We start from the raw sequence: 23123 nt of genomic DNA, 5'->3' as shown, positions 1-23123 counted from the left end.
CAACTATGTCAAACCCAAAAGTGTATGTCCCTTTTTTGGATTACAACCTTCTTTTCTTTTCTTTTCTTTTCTTTTTTGGGATTACAACCTTTTCTTTCTTTTCTTTGAGGCCCCATTGGCGAAAGCGTGCCTTGGGTTACAACCTGTTTTGGTTTACAACCAGACCTCCGGAACGGATTATGGTTGTAAACCAAGGTATCACTATACCATGAGGAGGGTTCCAAAATAGCCCAAAGAAAATGGCCTGAGTCTGGGGTCAGTTTGTCAGCCACTCCTTCGGGACCACTACTTTGGATAGGGAGAAGAAAAGATGGAAGGAAATGGGATCCTGCCAAGCATCTAAATCTAGCCGTGACTGGGTACTAGCACATTACAGTGAGAAGTGCTTTTTGCTTCTCTGCGTTCACCCTACAATCAGGACAGGTAACCACTTCTCCCTACCTTTTTGTATTTTCATTAGTTTTACTTACCTCTACCTCTTGGAAGCCCTGAGCACAAAACTATTTCTAGGTGAACCTTTCCCACTCCTGGTTTATTTAGGCTGCATACAGACCATAAATTTCAGGAATGTAACACCCTCCCCCAAAGAATCATAGGAACTGCAGTTTACCCCTCACAAAGTTACAATTTCTAGCACTCTTAAACTATAGTTTCCAGGATTCTTTGGTAGAGTGCTTTAAATCTTGGTCCAAATTGCACACAATAGTGTGTATGCAGTCTTAATCTCCTTTTGGTTCTGATGGACTTAACACCTGTCCTGGAACTCTCTGTATCTCCATGGTTTCTCCATAGACAACGTGGGATAGGTAGTCACTTACAATTTCCTCTGATTTCTGTAGCAGCATTTCAAGTTGCATTGTTCTTTTATTCCTTGTCAGCCATTTTGTCCAAACATTATAATTATAATGAACTGTGATTACTGCTAATTCCCCAAGCACAAAGATAATATTTTCAGTTAATGGGCATTGCTGAATTTCCTAAAGATAAACCATGTAATAGTTGCATGTGCTGTGTGCAGTCATCTGTAAACTGCTCCATGAACAAATGTGTAAGTTAAAAGTTCATATGTAGGTGTGAAGAAACACAAGGGCAGTAGCAGATCATTGAATGCTCTCAAAACACTGCTGAGGTAAATTCAGTCTTAAAGTATCTCTCCCTTCTTCCATTAGTCCTCTTTGAAGTTTTTTTGTTTCCTCTTCAGATCACATAAATATTTTGCCTTTCCTTAGCCCTCTTTGTTAATCATTTCCTTCTAGCCCTCCTGAATAAGAGTTCTTCCTGCAGCAGCCACTTTTTCCACAGGTATTTTTCCATACTAAAACTTTAGTGCTAAACAAACGGAAAAACAGCTACTATCAATAATTTGGCATAGTATTTATAGCAGACCCATTTCTTCATCCACATCAGAATTTCAGAAAGCCATGGGTCAAGTACAGACTAATCCATTCCAGGACTTTCCATGGGCAAGCAGGACAAGAGATTGCTGCAGAAACAGAGCTTAGTGGGGAGTGAGTGAGGTGGTGGATGTGGTGGCAATATTTGTGGAGGCTTTCAAGTACAACTGCATCTGTTCAACAGTTGGTATAGCTTAATAACGGCAGAAGTGTGATTTTAACATTTATCCATTGTTAGGTAATTGGTTAAAAAAAATACCATGATACTTCCGAAAAACATTATTTCCATGGCTTGCTGCACTGCTAAGCAGCCAAACTGGAGAATGACTTTTTAGTGAAGGTGAGGAAAGGAGTATGTTGTCAGACAAAGTGAGGAAGAGGTCTGTGAAAACACCAACAACAGCCACATGAACAGTTTCATTTAATATATTTTCTCATGTCTTTGTAGCCCAGCAGGAAACAAGGGCAGGGTGACACAGAGAACGAGCATTAAACGAGACTACCAAACTTGAACATAGTGACAAAACACATGTAAGCACAAACTGCAATTCACAAACAAAACCATGGTTTCAGATTCTGGTTTGTTGACATCAAACAAACTTTGGTTAGTGAGCCTAGCCAGGTTCAGACATACAAATATAACCTAGAGTTAAACCAAGCAAACTATGGTTTAGCTTTACATCTATGTGCAAGAACACCAGCACTCTCCACACTGGGCCAACCAGTTACACCACACTGGTGAAAAGTAGGTGAAATTTACAAATAGCTATTGGGGGGCTTCACAGGATTGGGCAGGATTCTGCTTTCTATAAATGAGATCACAAGAGAGAATAGTGAAAGGGAAGGAAGGAAGGAAGGAAGGAAGGAAGGAAGGAAGGAAGGAAGGAAGGAAGTCTACCAGGTGTATAACCAGTGCTTTTTTTCAGGAGGTACTCAATGATACGCAGTACCAGTACCCCTTTTTGTTGTTAAAAAGTGTGACACATAGTGTAACAACTTCATGGTGAGTACCAACACCTATTTTTCTAGGGAAAAAAGGATTGTGTATAACTATCTTATGTTAAATCTTAAAAACAAAGACAACTTAATTAACTGTAGGGAGGACACCAGTTTTAAGAAATCAGTATCTTAACTCATTTTCAATTATTTTTCATATTTTTTGCTTCCCTAAAGCACTTTAGAAACTGAATTGTACCCAATGAATCTTTCATATGAGCTATAGAACTTAAACATTATGCAGACCATACATAAGAGTTAAAGGAATAAGATTAGCTGCTGAGCATGACCTGCTGTGTATGTTTTTGCTTTGCAGCAGGGAGCACGAAGTCCATCTCAGCAGAAATAATCTGCTTGTCCAGAAATATTGCTAGGAAAATATAGTCTGTTTTAATGAAGTGAAAGAATTGCTGGGCACAAACATGGAAAGAGAACGAGAGCAAACAAAACCTAAGCTGAGGAAAGTCAACATGGCTTCTGAAAAAGGAAGGCATTGCCAAATACTTAGAATTCTTTTTGAGTACATGAACAAATGTGCAGACAATGTTCTACAATGTTAGATATGCAATTTTTTTGGTACAGAAAGTATTGATCTAATTTGTAGAGGTTTTTTTCTATTCTAATCAATTCAAGAAGGTTCTGGAAGCTTCTCTGTGTGATACAAGCTGGAAGTTTCCAGCTGACAAGCAAGATTCTACTCTGCCTAGAAACAAGTAGAAGGTTCCTGAAGTTTTGGTTATTCCTTCAGAGAAGCTGAACAGCCAGTTCAAACTGGTTCTGTTATCTCTTCCTGTCAAGGTCATGCTGACTATAAGAACAAGCCAGAAGGAGCCCGAGTTTCACTTTCTATCTGTCTTTTCTTCTGGTGTGGTGGTTTGTATATAGAATGCTTATGTTAAAGTTTTATTGTACGTAAATAAAATAGAGCTACTTTCATCTTAAAGTATACATCCAGAAAAGCTATTTTGGGTGGTATAAGGCTTGTTAATATCTAGCCTAGTTAACAGGATGCTGTGTCCTTAAAAGGCTTCTGTGACAATCCTGAAAGACACTTTAAGCTGCTCATCTCAATAGAAACTCGGGTGCCATTTCTGTGGCAGGTCTGAATGAGTTGTACATTATCTGGTCTAGTATTATGAGATCAGTTTCAGCTTCTAAGGCCCAGTGATGCAGGCAGGGTGCTTGTGGCCATTCAGTAAACTACATCCTCCATTGAACCTTATCCATCGTCTCTGATTTGAGTGAGCTAGCAGCAGTTGACTGGGTGCTTGTTTAACCAGACTGTGTGACTAACTCTTTGGGAAGGAGTGGCACCAGCTACACTTAGAAGCTACACTCTGGATATAAATATTCCCTTTTTAGGGAAGATGCTGTTCAGCTATAATCAGACTTGAGAGAGATCTGGGCACATTCCAATCTGGATTCAGGACTGAATCGCCCTTGGTTGCCTTGATGGATGAGCTTTATTGCCCTTGACATCCTGATGGAAGAGGACAGATGACTGCAAACCTGTTGCTTTTCCTTGATCTCTCATCTGCTCTGAGCAGCAGGTCAAGTAAAAGACTAGGATCCACCAAGCTGTAGCATGCACAAATATATCATGTTTACTAGCCCCTACTTTTTCTCTCAAAGGCTTTTAGCTTTGGGGTCGAAATCCAAATACAGAGTTAGCATGCATAAGTATACTGCTTTCAATAAACCTGAAATGTACATCAGATGTTGTGCTGAAGGAGTTTTAAAAGAATCTTGGGATTTATAGAGGTGAATTATTGAAAAGGTAACTGTAAAAAGTCCACATATTTGAGGATATAATAGAATCTATAGTGATGTGTACAAACTATCTCAATTATTTGATTACACAACATGAATCAAACATGATTATGTCTGCAAATAGGTATTGAAATGATCTGGCCAAGACTCAGTAGGAAGTTTACAACATGGAACAGCTCCAATCGAATAGTCTCTGATATAGCAAGGCTCTTGCCTACTGTGCTCCCACTGTCTCATGGCACAAACATTTCATAGATTCTCAGTTTAACTAGTTGTCTGGTTCCTTCACCACTGTTCCTATACTCACTCCTTACCTTCGTGTTTTCATGCATGTTTTCACAGGATTCCAGAAACTGCAGCATATGCTGGTTTCAATACTGTACATATGCAAAAAAGAAACAACTAAAAAAATTCAGTTGAATGGTTTGGATTCAGACAAAGCTAGTTATGCTTTAGTTGTTCCCAACAAAATGAACTGAAAAATTAGTAATTATTAACTTAAGGCCCATTTATGTCAAAGGGACTAAAGAGTTCTGCATTTTGTTTTTTGTTTTTTTATAATATTTTTTATTGAACAATTTTTATATTAACACAAACAAAACATACATAAACAAGCAACAAACAATAACAGAACAAAAAACAAGTACCATTTCATGTCCTAATTTCTTAAACCTTACTTCCTCGACTTCCTCTTGCTTCCCGTTTCTGTATTCCAAGTTCTTACAATTATTCAGCGAATCTTCCCTTATTTTACTATAAATTTATGTTAATCATCCTTATTCTCTTTGTCTTAACCATTACTAATAGTAACCATTTATTTTAAGCCCAACATCATTCTAGCTGTCATTAATTTTATAGTATTTCTTTAAGTAGTCCTTAAACTTCTTCCATTCCTCTTCCGCCGCTTCTCTTCCCTGGTTTCGGATTCTGCTCGTCATTTCTGCCAAACCCATGTAGTCCATCACCTTCATCTGCCATTCTTCCAGTGTGGGTAGATCCTGTGTCTTCCAGTACTTTGCAATAAGTATTCTAGCTGCTGTTGTAGCATACATAAAAAAAATTGTATCTGTCTTTAACACCCCCTGGCCGACAATACCCAAGAGAAAGGCCTCTGGTTTCTTGGGGAAAGTATATTTAAATACCTTTTTCAGTTCATTATAAATCATTTCCCAGAATGCCTTAATCTTCGGGCACGTCCACCAGAGGTGAAAGAATGTACCTTCCTTTTCTTTACATTTCCAACATTTATTATCAGGCAAGTGGTAGATCTTTGCAAGCTTGACTGGGGTTATGTACCACCTATAAATCATTTTCATTATATTTTCTCTTAAGGCGTTACACGCCGTAAACTTCAACCCGGTGGTCCACAACTTTTCCCAATCAGCAAACATGATGTTATGACCAATGTCCTGAGCCCATTTAATCATACTTGATTTTACCATTTCATCTTGTGTATTCCATTTCAGCAGCAGATCATACATTTTTGACAAATTCTTAGTACTGGATTCTAACAGTTCAGTCTCTAATTTTGATTTTTCCACCTGGAAGCCTATTTTACTGTCTAATTTAAACACTTCATTTATTTGATGATAATGTAACCAATCTCTCACCTTCCCTTTTAGTTTTTCAAAACTCTGCAATCTCAATTTGTCCCCTTCCTTTTCTAAGATTTCCCAATATCTTGGCCATTTCGACTCCATATTTAGCTTTTTAACTGCCTTAGCTTCCATTGGTGATAGCCATCTTGGAGTCTTATTTTCCAGCAGGTCCTTATATCTAACCCAGACATTTAATAGTGCTTTCCTGACAATATGATTTTTGAAACTTTTATGCGCTTTAACCTTGTCATACCATAAATATGCATGCCACCCAAAAATATTGTTAAATCCTTCCAAATCCAAAATGTCTGTGTTTTCAAGAAGCAGCCATTCTTTTAGCCAGCAGAAAGCTGCCGCTTCATAGTACAATTTAAAGTCTGGCAGGGCAAACCCCCCTCTTTCCTTTGAATCCGTTAATATCTTAAATTTTATTCTGGGCTTCTTGCCCTGCCAGACAAATTTAGATATATCTTTCTGCCACTTCTTGAAACAATCCATTTTGTCCATAATTTGTAATGCTTGAAACAGAAACAACATTCTTGGCAATACATTCATCTTTATGACTGCAATTCGACCTAACAAGGAAAGCTTCAGATTTGACCAGATCTCCAGATCTTTTTTCACTTCTGTCCAAGTTTTTTCATAATTATCTTTGAATAGATTCACATTCTTAGCTGTCATATTCACACCCAGATATTTCACTTTTTTAACCACAGTCAACCCCGTCTCATTCTGAAACCTTTCTTTTTCAATCTGTGTTAAATTTTTCTCCAATACCTTAGTCTTTAACTTATTCAATTTAAATCCTGCCAATTGACCAAACTCTTGAATTATTTCCAAAACTCTTTTCGTGCTAGCTTCTGGCTCTTGCAATGTAAGTACTAGGTCATCTGCAAATGCTCTCAGTTTGTATTGTTTAACTCCGACCTGAATCCCTTTAACCAACTGGTCCCTCCTGATCATATTAAGCAAAACCTCCAGGACCGATATAAAAAGTAATGGGGAGATAGGGCACCCCTGTCGTGTCCCTTTTTCAATCTTAAACTCTTCTGTTACCACATTATTTACAATTAATTTTGCTTTCTGTTCAGAATATATTGCACCTATACCATTTTCAAACCCTTGGCCTACCCCCATCCCCCGGAGGTTCTTCAACATGAAGCTCCAAGAAATATTGTCAAAGGCTTTCTCGGCGTCCACAAATATCAAAACAGCCTTAGTGTTTATGTTCACTTCCAACTTCTCCAAAATGTCAATTATATTCCTTACATTGTCCGACAAATGCCTTTTCGGGAGAAAGCCCGCCTGGTCTCCATGAATCTCCTCCATCAAAACTCTTTTCAGTCTCTTTGCTAAAACATCAGCAAAGATTTTGTAATCCACATTTAGTAAGGAGATGGGTCGGTAGTTCTTAAGTTGGGTCTTTTCAGTCTCTGTCTTTGGTATAAGTGTAATGTAGGCCTCTCTCCACGTATCGGGTGCCCTTCTCCCCTCCATAATCTCGTTGCAGACTTCCTTCAAAGGTTGTATAAGCCCTTCCTTCAAAACTTTGTAGTATTTGGAAGTCAATCCATCCGGTCCAGGTGATTTGCCCAACGTCATGTTTTGAATGGCATCTTCTATTTCCTGTGCTGATATCTCCTGGTTCAAAATTGTCTTACTTTCCTGGGAAATCTTTTTCAGCCCATTTTTCTCGAGGAATTGTTGTATGTCTTTATCTTTCTGCGGCCCTTGTGTATACAATTGTCTAAAGTAGCTCTGGAAACAGTTCCTAATTTCCACTGGGTTGCATATGTTCTTTCCCTCCACTTCTAAATTTGTTACCGTGTTGAGTTTTTGTCTCTTCTTTATTTGCCAAGCCAGTAACTTGCCACATTTGTCTGCAGATTCAAAGGTCTTTTGCCTCATTTGTTTAATTTTCCATTCTATTTCTTGATTCATCAGTTCCATATATTGTGTTTGGTACAGTTTAATTTCTCTTAAAACCACTTGCGATTTTGGCTTCAGTCTTAGTTTCCTTTCCCCTTCCTTTATCTTTTCCAGAATTTTCTCTTTCCTCTTATTTTGCTTTCTTTTCTTTAATGTATTTTGTTGTATCAAGAACCCTCTCATCACGGCTTTACTTGCGTCCCATATTATTCTTTTTTCTACTTTAGTTCTTAGATTAATTTCAAAATAATCCTTCAAAGTTTTTTGGGCCTTTTTACAGATCTCCTCGTCTCTAAATAAAGTGTCATTCATTCTCCATCTGAAGGAACCAGTTGTTGTTTGCTTCATCACCATCTTTACTGCGTTATGGTCGGAGAGAGTTTTGGGGCAGATTTCCACTTTCCTTATGTTCGACGCCATGTTGCTAGTCACCCAAATTTGGTCGATCCGAGTCCATGTCATTTTGGCTTCAGAAAAGAAGGTTCCCTCTCTCTCTAATGGGTGTTTTGTTCTCCAGATGTCTATCAAATCCATATTGTCAGTCATTTCAAAAAAAGTTTTTGGTAGTCTTCCATCTTTTGTAACTACCTGTCTTTGTGCTTTATCCATATTTGTTGAAACTACTCCATTCATGTCTCCCATCATAATCAGTTTATAATCCATATAGTCCATTAAAGTCTCATGCAACTTCTTAAAAAATTCTGCTTTCCCTTCATTTGGTGCATATATCCCCACTATCAAAAATTTTTCTCCTTGAAATTGAATTTCAATTGCCAGATATCTTCCTTGGTCATCTTTAAAAATTTGTTTCGGCTGCAAATTTTCCTTTACGTAGATCACCACTCCTCTTTTTTTTACTTTGTCTGAAGATATAAATTCTTGTCCCAATCTCTTATTTATTAACAGTTTTCTATGTGCTCTTGTCACGTGGGTCTCTTGTAAACAAATCAAGTCCAATTGGTCTTTCTTTAAAGCATGAAATATATTTTTCCTTTTTCGGGGATTGTTTAGACCGTTACAATTCCAAGTTAGAAGTTGCAAAGCCATGATGGGGTTATTTAGTTCCTCCTACAGCTCCCAATTGTTGTTCGTCCTTTGTCGGTGGTTCTGTGTCCGTATCTAGTCTTGAAGGATGTCCTTCTCCTGGATAGGTCTCTTTCTGTAGGTCTTCTTCGTGTTCTCCCAGGAACTTGTCTTTATCACTCACTGTTTTTATTCTTCTTTTCTTCCCCTTGTATTTAAAAGACAGGCCTTGGGGAAACTCCCACCTGAATAGTATGTAGTTCCTCTTCAGTAGTGTCACCAGATCCTTGTAAGGACCTCTTGCATCCAATATACTTTTAGGGATATCTTTAAAGATCTCAATATGGAAATCCTCAATTCGAAGGGTTGTTTGGTAGTGCAGGTTCAATATTTTATCTCTCTCTTCTTTGGATCTTAGAGTTATCAAGCAATCTCTGGGTCTATTCTTCCTCTGCCTTATTCCCAACCTGAATGCACTCTCTATTTTGAACTCTTCTTCTTTCAAATCTTGCTTCCAGAAGTCAGAAAACTCTTTTGTCAAATAATCCACCAAGTTGTCTCCTTCCTTTTCCGGCACAAGTCTAATCCTTAGGTTTTTCTCCTTGCGTTGCATATCCTGCATAGAAAGTGTCAGTTCATACTCATCCAGTTTCCTGTACACCGGTGGAAGTTTCCCTTCAACAACAGTAGCAATTTCCTTGGCTTCTTCAGCTATCTTTCGCGTTGTAGATGAATCTTCCAGTAGTTTCCCGATTGCTTCTGCGTTAGAGTTCACTTTATTCCCGAGGTCAGTTATACTTTTAGTATTTAAATCAATTTTCCCAGAAATTTCTTCAATTTTCTTATTTGTTTCAGCACCTTGCTTCTTTAATTCCTCTAAAGAATCACTTATTTTTCCCAAGGCCTTTGTAAACGCTTCTTCCGAAGACATTGTTTTCACTCTTGCCTTTGTGACAGCTGCAGTTCCCGAGGCCCCTGATACAGAGGCCCTTCTTTGCATAGAAGAGTCCACTTTGTATTGTCTACCAGATCTCAAAGTTGTTTCTTGTGAATCTTCTTTCTGTTTACCATCTGCCATAACAAAGTCTTTCGTTCAAGGTCATTCCCACACTCTTAAGCTGTCAATAGAGAAAAGTTCTCAGGTTTTAAATTCCACTTGGTTGCTGAAACTGTCCAAATCCTCTAGAGGGCGTAAAGTCAGTTCCTAAACTTTAAATTGTTCCCACACTTCCAAAAAGCAAAAGCCCTCCAAGTCCCTTTCTTTGTAAAAGATCCAAATCAATAGTGTCCTGCAAGTAACTTACTATGTAGCCAAATACGATGTTTCAAGTTGAGAGTAACCAAAGTCTATATATCAGTTACTTTCTAACCTTTTTTGTAACGACCGTCCTTAGCCGGTTCCTTTCCTCCGGCAGTCCGACCCCCAGGTAGATAAGCAGCGGTAAACAGTTCAATCTCCTTTAAAACAGGCAGGGAATCCCTTTAAAATCTTCTTCCCCCCCTCTCCTGCCTTCTGGGGGGGGAGTTCTTTACTTGGTGTTGGGTTTCTTGGCTCATAAACTCTCCTGTCAAAAGTTACAGCTTAGCTGTCTTTCGCTTTAATCTTGCTGCAGGACGGAAAGCAGACTTCCTTTTTAATGCTTATCCGTCTCGGTGCCCAAATTCCTTAATTTTAGTGTCCAATTTTTAGTGCAAGCTCAATCCTACTCACGGAAAGTTGCTCTTTTTTAATCCAAAATCTTCGGAAGAAGTCAGCGCTCTCCGCTAATGGCGACGCGGCTTCGCTTCGCAGGCTGGGTGAAAGCGACTCTCAGCACCGCTCCACGCACCCTCCGCTGATCTATAGCCTTTAAAAAGGCTATTTCACAACGTCGGGGGGGGGGCAAAGGTGCCCGCCGAGTCTCCGGTTCACAGGTTACGCGCCTGTGACTTTTGAGGGTCCTTGCTCCGCCGTGAGCTACGGGACCCGAACCCGCGAAGCAGATCTCTCCCGGAGCTCCGGGAGAAATCCGCCATTCAGCGCTGGCGCTAACCCGGAAGAGTTCTGCATTTTGGGATATCTCCAATGCCCACAAGGTGTTACTGGGAAAGAAAAAAAACATGATTAACTAAATTCCAATTGAATCAGAAGCAGCTATGAAGGTGTTGGATAAGTGACTGGAGGCAGCAATGGACTAGATGAGGACCAATAAACTGAATCCTTATAACAGAGGTGCTGTTGGTAGTGGTTTCCATGTCTGGGAATTATTTGGATGACCTGTTCTGGAAGTGACTGCAGCCCAAGTTCATAGCTGGGAGTCCTCATTGTGCCACTGGAGTCCCAAGTGGCCTCTGAGCACTTATGCCTGGCTTAGGCTGCTTGGCCTGCCAAAACCACTTCTGGACCAGGATAGCCTGGTCTACTAACCTACTGTGGAAGATGGTCAGGAAGCAGCTGTCAGGCTAGAGAGTAGGCAGCCCAATGAATCGCTAGACTTGGAAGTGCTGCAGCTTGCTGCCAGTGAACTAAATGCATTAGTACTAACATAAAGGTAAAGGTAAAGGTACCCCTGCCCATACGGGCCAGTCGTGTCCGACTCTAGGGTTGTGCGCTCATCTCATTTAAGAGGCCGGGAGCCAGCGCTGTCCGCAGACACTTCCGGGTCACGTGGCCAGCGTGACGAAGCTGCTCTGGCAAGCCAGCACCAGCGCAGCACACGGAAACGCCGTTTACCTTCCCGCTATAAAGCGGTACCTATTTATCTACTTGCACTTAAGGGTGCTTTCGAACTGCTAGGTGGGCAGGAGCTGGGACCGAACGGCGGGAGCTCACCCCGCCGCGGGGATTCGAACCGCTGACCATACGATCGGCAAGTCCTAGGCACTGAGGTTTTACCCACAGCGCCACCCAGTGGCGTAGCGTGGGGGTGCAGGGGGGGCCGGCCGCACCGGGCACAACATCTGGGGGTTAGGGTTAGGGGGCGCAAATCCATGGGTTAGGGGGCGCAAATTATTTGCCTTGCCCCAGGTGCTGACAACCCACGCTACGCCACTGGCACCACCCGCGTCCCCTAAGTACTAACATGCAAAGCTGTAAATGACTTTGGGTCCAAGTACCTAAAGTAGTGACTGCCCCCACCCCAACATCAACCACTTCAGGTTTTACTACTGGCAGGTAAGGTCCTGTTGGTGGTGGTGCCCAGCTGGCACTGACCCATGACCAGGTATTGTGATGCTCACTTACAGAATGTCCTCTCTGGTGAGAGGCAAATTCTCCCCCATTATTAATGAATCAGAAGAATTTAGAAAAACTGCTGTTCACCCAGGCGTTTGGTGGTTGAAATATATTGTTTAAAGCAACATTGAAAGTAGTTGTGAAAATATTTGGCGTGTTTTTAAAATGTTTAAAGAGTTTCGGGAGGAAGGGCAGGATAGAAATCGAATACATAGTAACAACAATGCCAGGATCTGAAACTGCTTCCTTGTTGCATTAAACAGGGGATTTACTCACTACCTGCTCTTAGAACTCACTCTAGTGAACTTAAATTGCCTTCTGTGAACTGCTCTGAGCATAATGTATTTGTGGAAAATGTGTTATATAAATAAACTAACTACAGCTAGTGGGAACTTCAAAAAGATGCTTGTGTTGAGCTCTCTCTACACATACTAGATATGACTTCTTAGCCTAGAGCAGCAGCACTTCACAGAACAGGAGGATGGATTTGATTCTACCCTTTATTTCTAAAATGACCATCTCCAAACTGGGTCTCCTAAACTGTTCATTACAAATAGGAGCCTACTAACTTCTTGAAAATGACTGGCTGGCTGTGTATTGCTTTGTTATTTGTGGCTAGTGGGTAAATTCTGTTTAACCAACTTTTCAAAAGAAGCAGCCCTTGCTGGTTTACTGTTTAGACATTCCGAGCGCTCACACATTTATTTACTTATTTAAATATTTATAACTGCACTTCCATAAAAATGCAACAAGGCAGTATACACCATTCAAAAGTTAAACAGTAAAAACATTAGAAAATGATACGTGTTTTGCCAACAACATGTTAAAGAATCAGGGATGCTTCTGTTTACTGTTTCTGAGCAAAGGGGCACCATGTTTTCCTCTACAACCATCTAGGATCTCATCTGTTATCCATGACTTCCCAAATAAAATATCTAATTGTTTGGAGATTTAGCACCCTGGAGTGAATTTCATCAAATCCTGCTGATTTGAATTCATCTAAATAGGTTTAGCCTTTCCTGGTCTGCAGTCCGTGTTGTTAAAATTATATTAACCATCTGGTCAAAATTCATCCTTTTCAAATGATAAAACAAGATGAACAGGCATTCATTCATCTATTGTAAGCAAGGTCATGTTCAAGGTATATCTAGGGTACTGGTTTATTTCAATTTTTTAAGCTAATATAAGCTTTTGATTGAGCATGCATGATTGTTTGGTGACATGCTAGCATAAATACACATTTTGTATGGTCCATTTTTCCTCAATTAAAATAGTTTGCATATTCCTTTGCATTTCTTTTTATTTTATAATTTTGTGACATGAGGGTATATGTATCAGCATTTCATGGAATGTTATTAAATTTTATGTCTGTCTGGTTTTAATTGTTGTTAGCCACTTTCTAGTGCTGTATCACCACTACAAAGGTGGGATCTAAATGCATATATACATTACACATAAAAACACAGAGCAAGATGTTCCTTAAAACATTCAGGGCCCAGGTCATTCAAATGTTTCATTGTACATTGCGGATAGGAATTTAGTTCATCAGAATAATTCCTATCCGTAATGTGAATTTCAGTTACATTGTTGTCTTTTGGTGTTTATTATGTTGAATTTTTAATTTAAAAAGGAACAGTTCAAGCATAGACCCGCATATTTCTTTCTCTACTAAAGCTTTCATATTCGGCCTTCCCTTCACTAGTTTCCATGGACCATTTAGACAATACAGACAACTATAAACAGCCCAGAGTATGTCAAAACAGTATAGAGAATCTCTTACATTTTAGCTAGCTGTGAAAGAACTGGGTGAAGTTAACAAAGACCTTTACAATTTATTTATTTCTTGAATGAATAACTATAGTAGATAAGTTACTATTCAATTTCAGTTGCTAGGATATGTTAACTTTGTCTTTTTTTAAAAGCCTTACTCTAAATAAGATTGCTATACAGCTGCCTCATAAATATTAGTGCCTTCTACCCTATATTTATCTTTGGCAGTATTTTTGAAAAGCTTAGCTGGGGACAGTAAATCAACCTTTTCTGCAAGCCATCTTAACTTGTTCTACCTATCTATATTTTGAAGTCACCATTTCATTTAACTAGAGTACATTGTACAGTCCTGCTGACACAAAATACAGTGGTATCTCTTCCAACAAGTTTCCAGAGCTTGTTTCCAGTACATTTATAATTAGAACAAGCATCATTCGTGTGCCTGCTAAGAGCAACTGCACGTATTATTTTTCATTATTTATACACCTAAAATCATTTGTCAAATGTGCATTTATCAGTACATGACCAATGTGCATAAAACTGTCAGGTTGTTATTAGCAGTCAGGTTTAGGTCTTCAGTGCAGCCTGCTACCGACATACTTTATAGTCTTTATCTTGGCTACAATTCCTGAAATATCTATTGCTAAAACCATGTCTGTTTGTGATTTCTGAGGGCACTGCATACGCCCACATTGCATGTTCATCATGCTACTATAGACATACTACAACATAAACATAATTAAAATCATAATTAAACTGCTGTACTTTCACTTAAAATTTTGTTAGACCTAATGGATTCATTGAGGCAAAGGTAAGCAACCTGCACTTAAGCTGTGATTGGAAAAACCTCAACATGAGAACTGGAAAGAAAGTAGTGTGGCTATTTATTATTATTATTTTAATGACAATTTAATAGGCAAAGGAGACTGCAATTTCCAAAACACTGCTGTTTAAATGCATGTTTGGAGAATAATCCAGAGCTTATCTCAAAAACCAAAAAGTTGTGTGAAGGAGCCTGCAATCTTGCCAAATAATCAGGTTTCTCCTATGTAGTGAGCAGTATGGATGAACAAGAACTACAGCTCCATGGCAGATCTAACTGAATCCTGTGCGTGCTCATACACATGCATACTGCTTTTTGAATTGCAGTTGTTACTGTGAAAGAATGCAGAAGATAATGGGATCGATCTATACAAAGGTTCCTTCCATTTTATTTATTTATTTATTTTATTGCATTAATTAACCAGACTTCTCTCTTAAGTGTTAGGGTGCAGCACATTACGACACAGTACATAAATAATCAAATTGTAAACAACAGCACAACCAATATAATATCACTAAAAGAAGAATGATCAAATATCCCCACAAGCTTTCGGGGAAAGGTGCACTTGCATGCCTTACATGCAGAGTTGGCACTAGGCAAACATCTACCAAGTAAAAGTTACAAAGTCTGGGGGCTACTGCAGAGAATGCCCTCTCACACGCCACCACCCCACAGACTTCTGAGGGTGATGGAATTGCCAACAAGGCAATAACCTCCTCTACCAAGCTTAACTCTTACGTCAGTCAAGAGGACAAGGCACTTTCAAGTATTTGCAATCCCAGTTGTTTAGGGTTTTGTATGTCAAAGACCAAACCTTGAATTGGGACTAGGATAGGTAGAAAATGCAATTCTCTCAGAAGCAGTGTAATACAATTCTTCCGGCCAAACCAGTTAGGAGTCTAGTTGCCTTCTCCACTTCTTTCAACATTCTGAGTTGTCGTCTTCAAGGAAAGCCCCACATACAGCACATTCGCTGGAAGGACAGAAATGATATTTTGCCAATTCCATTTCTCAATATAGCACCCAACAAACCTCTAGGGCATTGTGGGAGGTGATGCTGAAATGCTGCCACTGGCCAAGAGGAAAGTCTGGATCCAACACTATGTGATCATAGTTTCCAACCAATGCAGATTGAACATTCACATTATACCAGTGCTGCAACAGATGGCGTCTGAAAACAAGATTACACAAGTCATAGTGTATGGCTTGCCAGGAGGAAGAAAGAAGACCATCAACTCAGAATGCTGCTGGCTCATGGCTCTGGTTTTATATTAATACAAATGCTTCTCCAAGATTAAAAAGTATCAAGGTAACAGGTGATAATAACAAAACTGAGATGGAGTGATTTAGAGTTCATCCACTATCTGAAAGCATTGCAATGTGCAGACTCTGCTGTAGGTTCAGCAGCATACTGTGGCACCCTACAGCAAATTCTTAAAAACAAACACGAATTTTGTAGTATTTCTATTTGGATTATTTTTAAAACATCCATGACTCAATATCATAGCTACTCATGAGGAGAAGCAAGATATAAGCATTATTGTTATTTAAAGAGGGAGACAAAGCAAGAGGAACAAAACAGTTCACAAATATTATTTGGTTTAATTCCTGTAGCACAGCCTTCCCCAAGCACGGCCTTCCAGACCGAACTCATAGTCTTCCCTGATTATTGACAGTTCTGCCTAGTCTGAGCAATTGTACTTCAACATCAGGAGAGAACCAAGTCGGGAAAGGCTGCTCTTGCTAGACTCTTTAAATATCAGAAAGTCTCCATTATCTCTCCCCAAGAGTGGTATTTCTCATCCTACATTCTGTATACATTTATTAGTGCTTACAGATTCACCCATGCCTTTTATACTTATAGAATCCTCCATGATTTGTTGTGTTATTCCTGCTTTTCACATTTCTAATAATACCCATATTTCCACATAGCCATCATTCCAGTAAGAACCAATTCGCAAGTTGACATGGCTTGTTTGAACTGAACTGTACTGGAGCTACATCACTGCTCCACCACAAGCACAAGTTGGATCACACCTAAGCTACCATAGGATAGGTGTGCATGGTGCACTAAATGAAAATTTCACTGCAAGTTCTGTTAGACACAAAGAGCCACCACTATCGTAGTTGAAGTGAAAGATTCAGTCCCAATGTGATGATCTGTTAGCATTCCCATCTTCCATAGTTCAACTGAAGAGGTTTTTCCACTGATCTGGAGTGCCTGTTACTCCAGTTTAGAACCCACACCTATAACATATTACAGTGGTGCCTCGCAAGATGAACGCCTCGCAAAACGAAAAACTCGCAAGACGAAAGAGTTTTCCGTTTTTGAGTAGTTCCGCAAGACGAATTTCCCTATGGGCTTGCTTCGCAAGAAGAAAGCCCATAGGGAAATCTCCGGGGACCTCTTTTAAATGCTGGCGGTGGGGAGCAAAGCCTTTCACCCCCCGCCGGCCTTCAGAAGAGGTCCAGGAAGGCCGGCGGGGGCCGAAAGGCTTTGCTCCCCACCGCCAGCATTTTAAAAGCGGTCCGGGATAGCAGGGCTTTCCCGCTATCCCGGACCGCTTTTAAAATGCTGGCCATCGGGAGCAAAGACATTCGCCCACCGCCGGCCTTCAGAAGAGGTCCTGGACCTCTTCTGAAGGCCGGCGGGGGGCAAAAGTCTTTGCTCCCCCCCGCCTGCCTTCCCGGGACAGCGGAGACTTCTCCGCTGTCCCGGGGCGATCTTAAAATGCTGGGGGTCGGCAGCGAAGCCTTCGCTGCTGCCCGCCAGCATTTTAAGATCGTCCCGGGACAGCAGAGAAGTCTCCGCTGTCCCGGGGCTTTTAAAATGCTGGGGGTCGGGAGGAAAGCCCTCCTGTCCCCGGAGCTTGCGGGGTGGGAGGTGGGGAGAAGGGCTTTTCTTCCCACCGCCAGCCTTCAGAACAGCCTTCTGAAGGCTGGCGGTGGGAAGAAAAGCCCTTGTCCCCCCCCCAGCCTTCAGAAGAGGTCGGGGGACAGACTGTCCCCGGACCTGGTCTGAAGGCGGTTTCCATAGGAACGCATTGATTGATTTTCAATGCATTCCTATGGGAAACGGTGCTTCGCAAGACGAAAAACTCGCAAGAAGAAAAAACTTGCGGAACGAATTAATTTCGTCTTGCGAGGCACCACTGTATCTAAATCTACTCTTGAGCAATAGATCCAAATTGCTCTCTAAACATTGGGGGAAGTCAGATTTACTTTTGAGATTAAAAAAAAGCTCAGAAAGAAATACTTTAATGAGCACAAGAAGGGATCAGTATTTAGGACATCAGTGTGCATTCTATGTCAGCCTGACCAAGTCGCTTCAGGAACATTTTGCATGAAAGATTAGGTATATATTTTAAAATGTCATTAGAAACAGACACATCATAATCTGTGTGGTGTTGGTGGGGAGAAATACATATAGTTGATTTTCATCTACATCAAACCTCATTATTTTAAAAGGTACTACTTTAAAATTGTATAACCTTAGGCTGTATTAATATTTCACAGTTTAGCTAATTATTTTACCAGATGAAGAAACAAGTTGCAGTTCCAATCAGTTTGCTACTAATTTTTTGTCCATTTTTCTCACAGATATCTTATTAAATAGCATTAAGGACAATTTGCTATTAAGGGTAGCTATTTCCTATCACCCCTGCACTGGGCTAGCTAAAATTATATATTTTCTTAATATAATCCTCTTAAAAGTAAGAGGGGATCTCTTTGAAGCAAGTAAGGCAAAATTGAGGTTACTGTTCAAGAGACCTTGAATTACGCACTTTGAGAAAGAGGGCAAGGGCAAAGTTGCAATTTAAAGAGACTGAAATGAGGATTTAGCAAATCTAAGTATTTTCTTCAGTATCTGATACAAAATATTGTAAGCTGCCTTAGGGACTGACACTTCATATCAGATGTTCTCTAGTGCTGAGTAACTCCCGCCAGGAGTTTTCTTTTTGCATAGCTTACAAAGCAAGGGAAAATATTCATAGTGCAAGGTCACACATCTACCATACAAAAAGAGCTGCTGTAAGAATGTCTTATATAAAAATAGCCAATGACTGCAAGCCCATGATGTACAGCAACTTAACTTTCAAGAAATCCAAACACTGTAGCAACTTTAAGTATTTCCAATAATACTGAAGAGCTCAGTGGTGGTGGATCTGCTTTGAATGCCTAAGTTCCCAGGATCAACCATTGGCATCTCCAGCTAGAACTGGGGATGGTCCTTGAACCTGTGACTCTGTAGAGTGGCTGCCAGCCAGTTTGTAGACATTACTGAGCTAAATGAATCAGGTGGGCTGACTAGATATGAGACAGCTTCCTATGTTGAGAGCCAGTGTGGTGTAGTGGTTAAGAGCGATAGACCCGTAATCTGGGGAACTGGGTTCGCGTCTCCTCTCCTCCGCATGCAGCTGCTGGGTGACCTTGGGCTAGTCATGCTTCTCTGAAGTCTCTCAGCCCCACTCACCTCGCAGAGTGTTTGTTGTGGGGGAGGAAGGGAAAGAAGAATGTTAGCCGCTTTGAGACTCCTTCGGGTAGTGATAAAGCGGGATATCAAATCCAAACTCTTCTTCTTCTTCTATGATCTCAATACTAGACTATATCCTAATACAGACAATCAGTGGTCTGGTTCCTATGACATGGTAAACCAGGAGACATTCCCTGGATTAAACAGACATTCATTCATGAACCAGGCAATAAGCTTTAAGCTCCTCAAGCTTTGCTCTTATTTCCATTATTATTTTAAGGATATTATATCCAAAACACCCACTAACCTATATCGTAGGAGTATAGGGGCTTCTTGAAGTATCCTGCGATCAAGTAGGCCTGCGTTAAGCTAAATATCTACAAGCAATATGACTTATCACATTAAAGTAGGGCAAAAAGTCTTGGTAATGCCAGTTTATTAGCCTCATCTAATGGCGACAACTAGCAACATCTATCACAGTAACTGGTGATCTTCAGCAAAACATTTCTCTACTGTGAACAATTTACTCTAATGTCAGTGAAGTGCCCTGCATACAGATTTATTGCAAGGCATAAGGAAGAAGCAAGACATATTCTAGTTTATTGATATATAGATGAAGGAGAGAGGTGTATTTTTGTCCGTATTACTCAGAGAAGTGCCAAGTACATTGGTGGTGACAAATAAAATATTTGTAATAAATGTATCTGATTATACACACCGAAATGTGAATATATCTCAAAGTTATACTGGCTCCCTTTTGGTTGCAGCTGTTATGGACAGTTTTAGATATTTGTGATCTGCCCTTCACCCAAAAGGTTCTAGGGCACCAGACAACAAAGATTCAAAGCATGATTCACAAGAACTAAAATTAATATAATCCATGTCATAAAATTCAGAATACCAAAATTTACTTGTAGACACAGAGTTGTTTTTTGGAAAGGTATTATTGCTCTTTCCAAGGCCACAGAATGAGCAAGCAGACATGCTTGTGATGTCTCCAAGCAAAAGGATTCAGGTATAGAGTATGTATTTTCATACATGCAGAGTCCTTACACTTTACAGATGAAGAGGGTAAGTCAAACTACAATTGGGAACAATAGCCAGTTCATGCTACTGTTTGCTTCCTGCATCATCCTGACAGAATCACACAAAGCGCAAAACTTTAGCAGGCTAGGTGCTAAGAGGATATTCTCAGAATGGCAGTGGGGCAGAGCACCTTTGTAGCAACTGGTACCATCCCAGAACCACAGCAGATAGAGATGTGTTTGTTCATACACAGAACAAACCAAAGAGTCTGATAGTTCTCTTCAGTAGCCAGTACAGGTAGTGAGCACGTGAGTTGCTCAGTTACTTATGTCTTCTTTGACACTGAAGCCTCTGTGTTTTTCAGCAGGAAATAACAAGAGGTGGACTGACTTGCAGCTCTCTCTTGCTAGGTAAACCAAACAGTAAATCAGCTGTACAAAGACCTCAAAGTAGGCAACATCCTCCTTCAAGCTACCAAGCAAACCTCAAACATATCATATTGGGAGGGGGGAAATCAATTAAACATACCAAGCATTCTTTGCAATCATAGTACCTTTCATCTAGATGTTCTACAGCTGCTCTTTATAAAGAAACCAAAACTTGAAATTCTCACACATATTTACACAAATGAAAACAAAATCACAATGGGAAAGTAACTGGTGGAAACTGCAGCGATTCTCCATATTTAAATACGTCATCAAGAATGAAAGTATAATATCTTGTTGACATCTTTTTATATCTCTATAATGGTTATTAAAGTCTTCTTATATCAAGCACTAAACATCATGTAAAATTGTAGAAGTCTAACAATGCACTTTGCAGCCCCCCAGTGGTAAAGTAGAATTCGTAACTTTGACAGAATTCATATGTACCAGTTTTTATAGAATAGCACTCCTCAAACACCTACAGACAAAACTCTCACATTTGCCAGAAGGAAATCATATGGGGGTTATTATAAAGGAGATAAATAGAGGGACAACTGCCAGCTGCTCTATTTCTGTCCATTGCTTGTAATCTATATTGCAATCAAACTGCATGCAAAAGACAAAGATTATAGTAACTGGGCTGATGACCTCAGTGCCTTGTGCTCAAATAATCTATATTTCTGCTGGTTCTCAGAGTATAGTCCTCCAAGTTCCTGTGAATTAATGTTAATGTTTTCTCCTAAGCATAACACAAACAGCAATGAACAAACTTTCAGATCACAACTATGGCATTTACTGTATTTAAGAAACAGTGACATTTTCAAAGCAGTGCTTAGTAAAGTTCTCACCACTTCTGTTTAACACTGAACAGTTGGCATCCTAGAGAAAGATTCACAGCAGAAATGCAAGACAGAGAAAGGGAAATCATTTACTTTTTGAGAACCACAGATGTCACCAGCAAAACTAGTTGGGTTAAAAACAGAAATTACTAATGCATACTATCAAAATAAATCTATGAATAACATGTTTCATCATAGAGGGAATACCAAAAGCCACCTGGGGTTATCTAAGCAGTTTAATGCTACAGAGACTATTATTATTTACCCTGCCAAGTTTTCCTTTCTCTCTGACAACATTGCTTTCCATTGAAGCAACACCATAGCAAGGGTGAAAAGTCTTACATGTGTTTCATACTGAACCAAGGAGGAGTATTACAAAGTGGAATGAATGGAAACTCCAGGGCCAAGTGGGCTCCCCCAGCTAAAATGAGAAACCAGTATTTTCTGTGTTAGGCAGGCTACGTCAATGTTTTGGTGTCTTCAACTTTGCTGATGCAAGAACCGAAATACCAAGTTTCAGTGTGTACTACTGTACACACAACCGACCTTCCCTACCGATTCGAAAATCCTCTTCAAATAAGCCCTTTGGCCAGAGGTCCACGCAAAACAGACTCCTTTCTAGACTGGAGCTCCATGAGGCGAATAAACATTCCGCCCCAGTGTCGCCTCCTCATTTGCAGCCACTGGCTGCCTTTCGCTCAGCCAAGCAATCCGTTTAAGCCCCGCCAGGGTCAGAGCGCCCGTCTGCGAAGAGCGATGCGTTCGAGGCACTTCACCTTCCCAGAGACTTCGCTCCTGGCCCAATCGCGGCAGCGCCAGCACGCCTGCCCAACTGCCCCCAACTCCAGCGGCTTCCCCTCGCCCTTCGCCTCGCGACACCTCAAACTTTCCCCGGCTCTTCTTTCCCTCAGGGATGCGTAACGGTGAGGGAGTCCCTCTTCCTCGCCGCCTCCCACCCCACCCCCTCTTCTCTCTCCGAGGCGAGCAAGCTTCCCCGTCTCCACCTGCCGTTTCCAGGTGCAGCCAACGAAGCTTCCCCGCTTCCCTCACCCGCGCCAAGAAGACCAACGGCAGCCCAAGCGAAGGAAACTCCTCCGGCGCGCCGCCCCAGCCTCGTCAAGCGCAACAAGCCCGCCAGACACAACAAACGCTGCCGCCGGCGCCCTCGGAATCGCCCCGGGAAGGAAGCGCGGGCGACCAGGCGGCGCCCCTCACACCTGCGCGCAGCCTGGCTTTGCTGGGAAGGAGGCGGCGAGGCGAGGCGGGAGGCAGGGAAACTTCACTTACCTTTGGCGGCGAGGAGACTGGCGACCCCGCACAGGAGCAGCGCCCACTCCCAGCACTGCCTCATCCTCCCGGTCGAGCAGGACGCGCTTTCTCCTCCTCCTCCTCCTCTTCCTCGGCTTTTATCACAGCCGTCTCCCTTCGTCCAGGCGGAGGAGGCTCCGGGCTGCACCGCGCGCTCCCTCAGACCGCTCGCGTCGCTGGGCTGTGGCAGCGGAGTGAAAGGGAAGCGAGGAGAAAGCTGGAGCAGCCGCGCGCGCGCCGCGGCGTCTGCTAGAGGAAGATGACGGCTACTGCTCAGTCATTCGCAGGCTTTACTGCCAGGACCAAAGCAGCTCTCCGGCTTTCAGCGCGGGACTGCTGCAACGTCACGGGGAGGAGATGCGTGAATATTCATGAGGAGGAGGGGGCGGAGCGCGGGGGGGGGGGAAGAAGAGACGCGGGTGGAAGGAGGTTCGGCGCGCGCAAACTACGGCGAAGAAAAGCACGCTTGCAGAAGGCTGCCACTTTCATTCCGCAGGAATAGCCTCTGAGTTGGGGGCTTTAACCTCTTCTGCC

General features: G+C 41.4%; 1 protein-coding gene across 1 annotated transcript in view; it reads right to left on the bottom strand.

Moving 5' to 3' along the window:
• Positions 1 to 22908, bottom strand: part of CLSTN2 (calsyntenin 2) — a 339735-nt gene extending 316827 nt beyond the window's left edge. Inside the window, exon 1 of the mRNA XM_053389993.1 lies at positions 22569 to 22908. Coding sequence (XP_053245968.1) covers positions 22569 to 22632 — 64 coding nt within the window. The 5' untranslated portion in view covers positions 22633 to 22908. The remainder of the gene's footprint in view (positions 1 to 22568) is intronic.
• Positions 22909 to 23123: the final 215 nt, after the last annotated feature.

The sequence above is a fragment of the Podarcis raffonei genome, chromosome 5 (assembly GCF_027172205.1).
Source record: "Podarcis raffonei isolate rPodRaf1 chromosome 5, rPodRaf1.pri, whole genome shotgun sequence".
NCBI classification, from domain to species: domain Eukaryota; kingdom Metazoa; phylum Chordata; class Lepidosauria; order Squamata; family Lacertidae; genus Podarcis; species Podarcis raffonei.
The sequence above is the reverse complement of the archived record's forward strand: the minus strand, read 5'-3'. Positions and strand labels throughout refer to the sequence as shown.